This window comes from Molothrus ater, chromosome 11 (assembly GCF_012460135.2).
Source record: "Molothrus ater isolate BHLD 08-10-18 breed brown headed cowbird chromosome 11, BPBGC_Mater_1.1, whole genome shotgun sequence".
NCBI lineage: Eukaryota > Metazoa > Chordata > Aves > Passeriformes > Icteridae > Molothrus > Molothrus ater.
This window is the reverse complement of record NC_050488.2, coordinates 13937578-13950479: the sequence shown is the minus strand read 5'-3', so window position 1 is coordinate 13950479 and position 12902 is coordinate 13937578. Positions and strand designations below refer to the sequence as shown.

The 12902-nt window shown below is 46.9% G+C and overlaps 1 protein-coding gene across 8 annotated transcripts in view; it reads left to right on the top strand.

Annotated features, from left to right (window-relative positions):
* CADPS (calcium dependent secretion activator) overlaps positions 1-12902 on the top strand; it is a 204182-nt gene that overhangs the window by 168831 nt on the left and 22449 nt on the right. For 4 of the 8 annotated variants that reach the window (XM_054515999.1, XM_054515998.1, XM_054516001.1 and 1 more), the window contains 4 exons: positions 3441-3455; positions 4779-4853; positions 5917-6000; positions 11050-11082. In XM_054515999.1, the coding sequence (XP_054371974.1) occupies positions 3441-3455; positions 4779-4853; positions 5917-6000; positions 11050-11082 (207 nt within the window). The remainder of the gene's footprint in view (positions 1-3440; positions 3456-4778; positions 4854-5916; positions 6001-11049; positions 11083-12902) is intronic. The other 4 variants (XM_036390827.1, XM_036390824.2, XM_054516002.1 and 1 more) reach the window with 1 other exon arrangement.

The following is a 12902-nucleotide window of genomic DNA, read 5'->3' as shown; positions in this document are numbered from 1 at the left end:
TAGTTGTTCCTGTGTTTTTTTCAGTTGTTCACTTCAATTTGTTCCCCTGAAAGAACTTGCTCCAAAGGCCACTGGATGTAGCAGGGCTCTCTGCCCTGATGTCAGTGGTGTTTGGATCAGATTCAGCTGTTCTTTTTATTTTTCTTATACATATTTCAGTTCTGACATTTTATTTGTGACATGCACCTTGTAAGATATTTCATACTGCCCATCATCAGGTCTTACCTTGTCCTCCAGGTCAGCTGGAGCAGATCTTGAGTGGGCTTTTGTTGTCCAGGTCTGGACATGAACTTCTCTACCATTTTCTGTTCCATATTCATACCCATGTGTCTCCCCAAATCCCTCAGCCTGCAGCTGCTGCAGCATCTACCCCGTCAGCTGCAAAGGTTCATGTTTGTGATGTTCCCCACTGCAAACCAGGATCAAACCCTTATACTGGCACAGTCCCTGGGAACAGGGAGATTTTGGAGATCATGAAGACAAGGGAGGCTCATTGCATTCATTAAACTGCCAGGTTAAGTATTCAGATGGCCCAAGACTGATCACATCAGCACTGTGCCCGGGTATCGTGTGACCAGGCACTCACTGCATCTTTCCATGCTGACATGTGATGCTCCCTGATTGCCACAGTTTCCTCCAAATTCTGAGCATCAGTCCCACTGCAGGTTCAGCCTGACTCAGACTGCAGGAGACAGGGGAGGAGGTGGCTGTGTGGTTGCTCCAGCTGCAGCTGGGATCAGCTGCAAATCTGCCTGGGCCACTTCCAGCAGGTGTTTGGTGCAGCAGCTGCGAGACAGCTAAACCCCTGTGGCAAGCAGCAGTTGCTGGGACATGAGGTTTTTAACAGATAGCTAAACTAATGGAACCTGTAAAGCAGACATAAATTATTGGTGCATAGGTTACCATTTAGGGCTGCAGTATCTTATACACCCTCCCTTTTTCTTTTTTTTTTTTTTTCTTTTAAGTAGTATTACTACCTCCCCCTCCATTCACTTGTGCCACTCTGTGTTTTGACTATCTCCATCTCCTGTTCTTGAAGCTGTCTAAACCTGTGTGCCAAGGTGGTCAGGCTGAGGGGGGTAAAAGTTCCCATGTAGATCTGTCATTACAACCTGGGAGAGGAGGACAAAATGCCACCCTGCCTCGTCCAGTCCCACTGGAAGTGATGAGCCAGTTGGAAATGCAGCAGGGGCATGGGAGCCTGGGATTCCAGCCTATGTCCTTCTCAGTAATATGGGGAGCTGGGTCGGTGCCTCATTGAGTCCCTCTGTCCCCCCATCTCTGGTGTGTAGCAGCTGCACAGGTCAGCAAGGAGAGGAATGGACAGACAGGGAGGGACAGAATCTCGCTGATGGGACCATCCATCAGTGCCCCAGCTGGCACATGGCTCCTCCAGCCTGTGTCCCTGTGCAGACAGTTCAATGGCAGCAAAAAGGGCTCACAATGCCCACCACAGAGCTCAGGTGAGGCCTTTGGCCCAGACCTAACCAGAGATGACATTTTTGTTAGAAACAATCCACACATTTTTCTGACAGTTCAATCTGTATTTGGGCAGAGACTCTCTTGGCACCTTCCTTGCCTAGACCTGACCTTGCTCTGTGGCTTCCCTCCCACCCCAAAGGCCTTCCCTTCCACACTACCTTCAGCCACACTCACTTTAGCAGATACTTGAATGCGTTTTGCGAGCATTACCCTGTGAAACAAACACCCATCATTTCATTCCATTTCCTTGTCTCTAAAGGCAGCTGTTAAAACATTTGGTAAACATACTTTACCATCTTAAATATTTATTTTTCCTCTGAATTTTTAATACATCTAAGGGGATAAATGTATGTATTAAATGTTTCTCAGTTGGTCTAGTATGTTTCTATTTAATATCTAAGGTCAGATGGTCCTTAGAGAAATACAACATACACACAATCTGTTACATGACAAGGCAAGATACTCATCACATAAAGTCAAGTTGAATCATTGTAGTGCACTGATTATGGATTGTAATAATTGAGCTAATAGAAAGCTATGATGAACTTGATCGAGAGTGGGGGCTATGCTGGGTAAAGCAAACCAGCTCTGTGATCTTTAACCTTGAGTGTTTCCATGAAGAATGTAGAAGGAGTGTTGGAATTGCTGGTTTTGCGAGCCAGGCATCTGTAGCAGCACCAGGCGCTCGCTTTCCAAACGGCCGCCGTCTCTGACCTGTCCTGGCCGAGGCTCCCCTTCCCGAGGTGGAGCTGGGGCTGTGGCACTGGTGGCACAGGGTGCACATGGCTGTGGCTGCCTGGGGCAGGCCCTGTCCTGCATGGTCACTGCCAGGGCACTGGGGCTCACTCTGCCCTGGGGATTGCGGCTGCGATGGGAATGAGCGCTCAGGGTACTGCTACACCACCTCGGTGCATGCACAGGCTCCTGTCCTGCTCTCAGAGCTGTGGTTTTATTCCATTGGGGCTCTTATTTGCTTTTGAAACAAGCTTGTTATTGAACATGCATCAGTCAGTGCATTTCACAGTGAATTGCTTTGCACATAGCTAGTCATGATTGAATTCAAACTCATGACTTACATGATGAAAGCAGTTAGCTGAATACTTGTTTGCAAAGTTTTACACACACAGAAAATGCAGTTGCAGAAGGAAAACATAATGGGAGAGACACCCCAATATATGCACAACCCCTTCTCCATTTCCCTTAGGAAGTCCTGGCTGTGTCTGCTAAGCACATCAGCAGCTTCTACCTGTACCAAGCTGTTACAGGTCCCTGTCGCCCCACAGCTTCATTCCAGCTGTGCTGGGAAAGGCCAGGTCAATCCTGGGAGCTGATAAGGCCTAGCTCTGCATTAAAGATTAATCATAACTATGATCCCATAAGGGACTTGTGTATGTCTTGACCTGCAAAGCAGGACATGGAATGGGAGCTGCCAATGCAAGTATCACCCGCTTGTTCGTGTATGTTTCCCCCGCGTGGGCCCAGCAGATCGCAGCCTGTGGCGTGGCCGTGCCCGTTTGTCCTCGTGCCCAGGTGAGGCTCTGAGTGCCCCCAGCCAGGCCTTGGGCTGGTGCTGTGCCATGTCCCCTGCCCTGGCCCTGCTGCCCTGGTGAGGGCTGGGTGGCTGCCCCAAGGCTGAACCCTGCCTGTGGACAGCCGGTTCCCTTCCTCTCCGGAGCCAAATAAAACCATGAGAGAGTGCCAGGTGTCAGCTACAATCTGGTCCCTTCCCGCTGTTTTACTGCCACCAAATCCTACAGGTAGCGATCTCTGGCATTTCAGCGAAGGAGGTTTTGACCCCATTTCATTTTCCATTGCTTATTGTTTCTGTGCATGATGCTGCTGTTCTCATACGTCTCTTTTTTTAAAAGATTTTGGTTTATTTATTGTTTATCTTCATATGTTCTTTTTCCTGTCTTTTGCACTTTCCTCTTTATTTCTGTCCCCAATCATCTGAAAAGTTTGCAAAAGAGTGGGTAAGTGTGTCCTACTTTTATTTTCTTTTTCCCAAATTCCTATATTAATGTTACTGCCGTAGAAAAAAATCCCCAAGCTGTAGAGCAGTTCAGAGTACCGATCATACACTGAGACCAGCAGCTAGCATTTGTAAAGCCCTCACAGTCTTCCTTCCCAAAGTCTGATTAGTATTTAAAGCAGATTTGTCTCTTTCAATGTGATTTGATGTTAACATTTTAAAACAATATTAATGCCAAGTGGTAATGAATATAGTGACTAGCACCAGTGCTTGAAATGTTTGACTGAAAAATCAAATGTTTTGTGTTGGAAAGCAGTCATAATCAGTATTTTCTCAGTCCATTGAAAATAAGAATATACTGTATGTTTTCACTAATTAAATCTTGTATTGGAAACAGGTCTTTTCTAAATTAGTAGAAGACTGTATTTTAGTACCTATTCTAGCCATATTGCAGCTGATTGCATCAGAGCTCCCAAGCTAAGCAAGGTTTGGCGTGTGCAGAAATTGGGTTGAAGACTCAGAAACGCTGGTGCTGCAGGCACAGCCCTTGGTCAGCCAGTGCTGAGCCACTGCCACGGGATCTGCCACTGCCCAGGGCTCAGGGCTGCACTGCCTTTTGCATGGGACAAAAAAGGCTCATCGTGGTTTGTTGAGTGGTTTTAAAATCTATCTCACAGTACAAAACAGCAAAGTATTGGAATGAGTGGTTAACTTGGGCCATGTGCCTGCTGAAGCTGGGGTAGCACAGGTTCAGCTGCTTTGCTGCAGTAGGTGGGAGGGGTGCTGCGCCATTCCCAGTGGTTAAGCCCACTGCAAGGTCTCCTGGAGCAGCACATCCCCCCCATTTCCATGCTGAGGGCTGGGTGGTTTGTGGTGCCCTTGGAAGGGGCTGCCTGTGCCCCTCCTGCAGCAGGTGTATCCCACTGTCTGCTGCAATCCATGTGCCAGGACAGGATAATGCCCACAGAGTGGAGCAAAGGGGCTTCAGAATCTCTAGGAACACGGGGTGCTGGTTCTCACAGGGATGGTAGAGGCTCCCTTCTGACATCCACACATGGCTCCCAGAGCTGTGGGCACACAGAACGGGCAGGGTTTGCCCAGGCTTCAAAACTGATGCAGGATTCTCCTGAACTCAAGGTCTCTCCTACAAGTGTAAGTAGTCACTGGCCACTGCAGTGGGGCCCAGGGTAATAATAAGCTGCATAATTCTTTGATTTAATACTATTTATTGTGGCTTACCAAGGGAAGAGACTGACAAGTGTAGAGCTGTTGGCTGTGATCAATGCTAATATTTTCCTCCCCCTCTCCTTTTATTTTTCTTTAGCACCAGTACCATTCAAAAATAGATGAACTAATTGAGGAAACCGTCAAAGAAATGATAACACTCCTAGTGGCAAAGGTAACCCTCAGCTTCAGGTGAAGTGATTCACTGTTAACATCTTTAATATGTGCGTTTCCATTAAAATGTGACACATTAGGATGTTGAATTGGCTTCTTGTTTCTCACAGGCAGGATCATACATCTCCCAGTCCTTTCATGGTGACTCTTTGTTGATAAGGAGCTGCATGAGACGTAGTACTCTGCTAGGAGGATTGCCATACTGGGCCAGAAGTGGCTTTAAGGAATGGGTGTTAGGTTAATGGGGTAACAGCCCATGGTCAGCATCACCCCACAGCACTGGGGTAGCTGCAGTCAGGGGGTGGCACTGCTAAATGCTGCTGCAGAGCCATTGGGGTGGCATGCAGAGGTGGTCACCACTCCTACGCACGAGGTTGTGTGGACAAAATAGCTCATCTTGTGCAAGATCACCATATGCTCTTCTAAGAAATTAATTTAGAGATGACAGTAGTGGGAAATACATTCCAAAATGTCAGGTTTAATTGTTTGGAAATTGTTTTTCATCGGAGTCAGCTTCTGTAGCTTAGCTGCCAGCATTCCCCTTGGGTGGTTGTGTAGGTCTGGTGTGCTGTGCGAACACGGAGGGGAATTGGTATGTAAGGAGAAAGATGGTGGGGTGTGTTTTCCTCTAGTTTCAAACTTTCTGAGAACAAGTCATCCCTATTATACAGTGGAGACCTTTAAACATAATCCGCCAACATATGCCAGTTCAATTCTTCTGCAAGAATACCCAGCTAGCTGCGTGCTTGCCACTGCATACTGGGAGCAGGAACCACAGCCTTCCCCAGCCAGAGAGGCTCTGCTGGATTCCCCACACACTGCCCCCACCTCGTGTCCCTGCACCACCCAGGACACTGAGGGGGGATCCCAGTCAGCAAGAGGTACACCACAGCACCCAAAAGGAAACACTCCTTTCTCCCCACTCCTTGTCCACTGTGCTCAGGGAGAGGTGGTCCATTCCTTTGGCAATGCTTAGAGGTCCATTGGTTCCTTTGAAGGTGATGCAGATTTTTACACCTTTGTCCAATTATTAAAAATAATTGCAGTATTTTTTGTCTTTGTAGTTTGTCACCATTTTGGAAGGAGTCTTGGCCAAACTGTCTAGATATGATGAAGGGACTTTGTTTTCTTCATTCCTGTCATTTACTGTAAGTACAGACTATATTTCCTTTCTCTTTCCTTTTTTTTTTTTCTGAATTGTAGCATCCTGCTCTTCTGGGACTAGATCAGCTACCTAATAATTCTTCCATTCTGTGGTGTTTGATCGCTGTAACTCCCACATGAATAGATAAACAACCTGTATGCAGATATACAGTACATTAACGTCCAGGGTGCACAGAGAAAAGCCATCCCCATCCATCCTTCAGCTTGGTGAAGTTTATTCTGTAGAGGATACATATGAAGATGAAAAAAACCATTGCACTGTACATGCAATTAGCTTCATTGTCTCTTCATGTGGCAGGTGTGTTCCTCTCAGTCTTCTGGCCATAACAGTGACCATTAAATAGTAAAGAGCAAAATAAGGGAGATCTAGGGAGTGACTATGTGTTTCTAAAAGAGAACAAGGTAGAGGAAATGCCATGAGGTCACGAAGCACAAGGTGCTTCTAATGCCATATTTCTCCATAACACTGAGGAACCAATTCACAGCTCACCACATATTTCCTAGCAAGGTATAGGACTAGACCAATATCTGTGCAAAACTGGCCTCAGTATCCAGCAATGGTTTAACAATCAGAGCTGTATTCCAGAAAAGTGTTGTGACAGCTTCTTAGGATGAACACATGGCAGCTGATTTCCAAAGGTCTTCTGAAAATGCATGTGCCAGAAAGTTTACAGGAGTGTCTCTGTGCAAGGAGCACTTCACTTCTCTCAGCTCACAGACACTTGTGCACATGAATGCCTGTGGCTGGGCTGCTTGGAAAGTTGTGTTCACATTTCACACCCCGGTCCTTTTGCCTTTCTGTGAAACCTCTCCTGCACTGACTTGTTCAAAGAGACTGGGCAAGAGGCAGAAGGCACTGCTCTGCAAACTGGGAAGGCTTTCCAAAATCTCATTTTGGAGTTGTCTTAGTTCCTTGCAAATGTCTGCTGTTTGCTACTCTTGGGCCCTTTTGCTGAGTTTGAGGCAGTTTGTAGGATCCATCTGGAAATGGAGATGGATTTAGGAAGGCTTAACAGCAGAGGCAAGAAACTGCTCTTGGCAGCTTTGTATACACAGTCTGGCAGCTTATCTGAACCACCGTGGGGTTCAAACTAAGCATTCTGCCTTTTCAGGTGTGCTGGAGGCACTTTGTTCTTCAGAGAAGAGAGGAAGGGAGGGTGTTCCATTCACTGCCCTGCCGTGCATCTCTTCTCCCTGGATAAACCCTGTGAGGTTACAGCCCCAGGGCTGTGCTCACCTGTGCTCGAGGGGATGGAGGGTATGGATACCTGGATACCTTCTCTCATTCCAGTGCTGTGGAGGGTTAGGAAATGCTTGTGTGCCAGCAGAGGATGTGGAGGCGGCAGCTTTCCAGGCATCGGAAGTACCGGCATCAGCCCGTGTAGACAGAGTAGTGTGCAGCCCTTCCTTCCCCGTGAATCCAAGCTGTTCCTCGGTTGGTGCTGCACTGCTCCCACCACATCCCACTGTTTACACTGCCGAGTGCTGCTCCCTTTGATTGCTGAGCAAAGCCCCAGCTGCACCTGGGCTCTGGGCACCTGTCAGGACCAGCATGCGGGTGCATAGGGTTCAGGCATCCTCTCTGCTGCTCCTCGGACACTTACTGACAGTTAACTGCCCCAGCAGCAGCAAAACAAGCTGTCCCACTCCAACAGCCCCACAGCCTTCAAACATTTTCCCAAAGCCTGGATTTCATGAGTTTTCAGTCAGGAAGGGATGTGTATCCAAATAGCTGCTGTGCGTGGTGTGTGCATGTCTCAGGAAAGTGTTGGTCCCTCGCCCACAGCAAGTGGGCTGGGTACACGACAGAAGAGCAGGATTGCTCCTTCCTGACAAAGGGATGTCTCTCGCTTTGGCCCCCATATTTGCTGGAAGCCACTGGGAGAGGAGGCTGAGGAGCAGCCCTGACCCCTTGGCACTGGGCTTAGCAAGTCTCCTCTCCCTGCAGTAGTAATGTGACTTGCTGTGTTTAGTCTTTGCAGTGATAAATACAGAATCTCTCTCTTGTTACAGCATGCTTGCACCACCTCCCACGTTTTCCCTGTCTGAACAAATACAACAAAGTGTGATGGTCCAAGCCACTGAGCTCCAGAAAGCATTAGTCTCCCACCCCCTTCCACCAACTTCTTTCATCGCGTGTTTTCCAGGCACTCTGCAAGTGACATGTACTCGGGGGTCTTGTGACAGACAGTTTTATCACCTAGTAGGATATCCTCATTTCCAATTCTTGCCTCGAAATTCAAGATAAAATTAATGCATCTGTTGTCCTAATAAATTCTCACTAGCCACTTCTCCTTGCAGAGCACTTTGAGAGGAAAACACCCTTCTAAATTTGGCCAGACTTTTTTTTTTTCTGTTTGTTGCTACATTTGAGTGCATCTTGGCGGCAGCAGCCCAGGCCCTGGCTGGGTGTCTGCATGTGCAGATCCACTGGCTCACAGGAATGCCAGCTGCTAAAATTCCCTGTAATCTGGATGGCCTCTGTAGGCAGAGCTTTACACCTGTGGTAATTATAACCAAAGATTCCATGCTACCCAAGGGAGACAGAAGTAAAAGATCTTATTTTTGTTCTGCACAAAATTTGTATGGTAAACTGAGATGTTTCATGGCAAAGTCACATACTTTGTGAAAAACGGCAGCCTAGCAAAAATCACACAACATCCGGCAGTTTGGAAATTTCACTAAATGTAGCCAAATCTGACTTTAAAGAAAAACAAGTAATTATTCTGATTAAGGAGAGTGGGCAGGAGAAGCAGCTCAGTTTTTTTGTGGGTGGAGGGAGGAGATCGCAGGAAGCTGAGTTATTCTTGTCGCCTCTTGGCTTTGGAGAAGGTAGTTTGAAAGTGGCGCTAAGCTGGACCCAAGAGTGCTAAATCCACACTCAGCTGGCAGGTTTGCCTCTGCCTGGTTTCGTGCTCCATTTGATATTTGAAGGTACAGGTGCAGCCCTGAGGAAGGACCCCAGCTTGACTTCTGCAGGCTGTTGAGCCACATCATTTTCCAGGCTTTCCTCCTGGTTGTTGGGCTTTGCTGCTCAGAAAAACTGCTGGTTTGGTGCTCACATGGGCACCCTGCCTGCGTGGGTGTGCCATGACTGCCTGCTCTCCTGGAGCTGCATCCACTGGATGCGCTCCAGCTGCCTTCACACATGGAGGCTGAGGCTCCTCCGCTCCCATTCCGCAGGAGCAAGGGATAGCACTTCACCACCTCCCCAGAAAGTTGTGAGGATAAATGCAGAGACAGGGCAAGGTGTCCAGCCAGCCGGCTGGAAACAGGAATACCTGGAGACAGCACAAGTGTTTGCTCTGGTGCTGATTTTGCTGTCTCCTTCATAAAGTCATGTGCTGGGACGTTCCCCGTCCCCCTGCAGCCTCTCTGGCAGGCAGACCTGGGGTCACACTGCAGCAGCAGGCGCTCGGTGCCCTCCTCCTGCCCTTCCCTCTGTTCTTGCCCCCCGGCTCGGCAGCCTGGGCGCTGCCAATGCTCGCCGCGTTCACCTCGGCAATTACCACCAGTCTGGTCTTTTGTATCGCCTCATTGTGCTTAATTATGCACCCCCCACACACACCATATGAGTGCTTCCACCCACTCTCACATTCTGTCTCACACATACATTCATTCTCTCATTCGGGACACATAATTTATTCATCCCAAGATGCAACTGTGTGCGTGTTATATTTAGGCTGTTTTAATGGTAGCTTTAGAAATATTTAAAAGCAGGTGAGCTTTTACACCCAAACAAAGATGGCCGGCAACGCTTACCCTAATTAAAAGCAGAAGCGTTGTGGAAAATCCCAGCCATCCTCTTTCTAGACACTGTGCCTTATGCTACAGTGGGAAAAAGGTCTCTGTGGCCAGCTGGGCACTGCTCAGTTGGAAGAGTTGGCCCTGACGTCAGGGGCCACCCCGCCTCCCGCGCCAGGCAACGTGCACCCTGCTGCATGGAAAATCACAGACAAAGTCAGTGCGGGGTCTTGCAGATCACACCAGCTTGTGATGACACCCCAGAGTGCAGTGTCCATCTCTGATACCTTCCCTCCAACAGTATCTTCTGAAAAGGGAGGAAAATCAAGGGAAAATGAGGTAGCTGTTCAGTCTGGGAAGCAGAAAAGCTTCAGAGCACCTTCTGCGTGGCAGGGCGTGAGCACACTGCCCCAACATGGTCTGCAAGCTCTTGCCAGCATCAGGGCCAGCAACAAGAGGGAAAATAATAATTTTTTTTTTTAATTCACTTGATGTGGGGGAAGAACAAGTGAGTGCAGGAGAGGCTGCAGGTGAAAGCAACAGGGATAAGTTTTGAAACGTGAACACAACTTTCCAACCAGCCCAGCCACAGGCATTCATGTGCAAAACTTCTCAGAAAACCTTCAGCCCAGCAAAGCATCACAGGATGGGTTGGAAGGGACCTTAAAAATCATGTTGTTCCAACCCTTCTGCCACAGGCAAGGACATCTTCCATTACCCATGTTAGTCAAAGCCTTATCCAGCCTGGTCTTGACAATGTCCCAGGAGGGAAGCGCACCGTGGGCAGGACGATGGGAAGGGAGCAAAATTAGGGTCCTTTCTTTTGTCTAGCTTGGTGCAGGCCCCTGCCAGCCTCACCATGCCATCATGGCCCTGCTCCCAGGGAAGCTGGCATTGCTCCTGGGATACAGCTCCCAGCAGGAGAGACATGCAGTGCCTTGGGAGACACGTGGCATCAGGTGGAGAGCGAGGCCTCTGAAGAAAATAACGATGTCTTCTTACGAACCCCGTCTTCCCCCGCTCGCTGAAGTAGAAGCACAACTCCCACACTATCATCTGCTGCTATTAGAGCTTTAGCAGCAGTAAAGTTACCTCTCCAAAAAAAAAAAAAACAACAACAAAAATACCACCGTTTGAGACAGGAAAGTGAGTTTCATCACCCTTTTCAACCTACTCAGCATTATGTTGTCCCAAGTCTTGGCTGGAGATGGTCTTAGAGAGTTTAAAAAAAAAAACAGGGACCTGAAAAGGTACTGGTGGTGTTAACTCTCTTCTTGTTCCTTTTACAGGTGAAGGCTGCTTCCAAATACGTGGATGTACCCGTAAGCACAATTTAAACAACTTCTGTCATAGTAATTTGCATTGTGCTTTGGTTTATGGCATGTGTAGCAACCCACATTATGCATTAACAGCCAAGATTGAGCCATGGGCCTTCATACTTCTAACATTTGAACTGGAAAGGATATCTCCATTATATTAATAATGAGCAGTTACCCTCTTATGGAGACCTAAGAGGCTGTTTAGGCAACAATTTGCAGATGGTGTCAAAAAGGTACCATATTTATGCAATTGGCTTGAATCACATTTGAAAAAAAAAAATGGGAGCAGTGCATTCTGTTGATTCTTCATTTGGACTTGTACAAATACAGTATAATTTCCAAACAAAAAGTCCAGACATGTTAGAACTGAGCCAACACACATCTAACACATTAGCTAATCTATTTTATTTTTGTTCTTCTAATTGTTGGTTTATTTTACTCTTTTGGAAAATGACTTTTTTATTACTTTGGGGAAATGGTGATGATCTACCAACATGTGTTTGGGAAATTGTTAATGAAAATAATTTTTTCCATTTTTCTGTAATTGGTGTAGGGAAACTGTACATCGTCTCCTCTAATTAGACCTTGATTCATAAGGAAAAGAGCCCTTAATGTTCTTAGACAGAGCACTTAACTTGCCAGAAATTTACATTTAAATTAAGTTGAAGTGTAATATATGAATGTTGGCTGGAATAAGGGGTTACTGTAACATTTACAGGCAGAAGGATCCTGAGCAACTGCAAATGCAGAAAAACAGATATTAATATACCACACCAGTTCCTGCACCCAGTAAGAGGGCAGTGGAAACCAAGAGTAACTCAGTTGAGTCTGATGATGTGTGTGCATAATGTGTGTATATTTAATGCAGGTGTATTGTTCTGCATGTTCTCATATGACAACGTGATAAATTTATCAGACATCTTGGACCACATCATCTGCATTTGGTTTTTTTCAGCCCTTTGGCCCAACCTAAATGTTGCCTACAAAATTATTATATCTTGAGCCTAGCATGGAAAAGACAAACTCTTGAACATTAAGAGGTGTTGCTTGGTTTAAAATACCCCAGTGCAGATCTTGGCATCCTGTTCTCTTGGAGTAATAAAAGCAAGATTTTGAGAGCCTTGGGAAGAAAAACTCAGAATTTATTTCTTGCCCTGCAAATGTGGAGATCCTTCAGATGAAATGTCCTAGTTGCTTCAATGCATCTTTAGTCATCAGAAATTTGAACACTGAACAGTTATTTTAAGTAACTTCTAGGGTGAAGCATGGCCTTCTCTGAGGCCGCTATGTTCTGAAAGTAAAGCATCTCCAGGGAAGTGGTCTTAGTAAAATGCTGTGTAACCCTTTCAAGCTTTTCCAAAAGATTTGTACCTTGGACACCCTTAGGAAGTCTGCAGCAGGGTCTGCTCCTCTCCTCAAAGCCAGACAGATGCTCCAGTTCTTTGTGTAAATCAGAGCAGAAATCATTCACCTGGGTTAGTTTTCAGTTGTTTCCCCACCTGCCCCTGGAAATGAAACCATATTACGGAGGCTTCCTTGACAGCCTCAACATTTTTAATGAACTGAACCACCAGCCTCACACAGCCCCCAGACCTGTGCAGAGGCCACCCCATGGTCCGTGAGCCACTGTCTTTCCAGGGGAAGGAGAAATAAAAACCTGTTCAGCTGGAGGACAGAGGGGAAATCCTGGTGTTGAACAGAAACCCACCACTTAAATTTAATTCTGCAAATGTTAGTTAAATCTAATTCTGCAATTCTGTTGCAATTGTCTTGGTACAAACCAATCCATCTAATCCTGCCTTGGAAGGGGCACAATCAGCAGA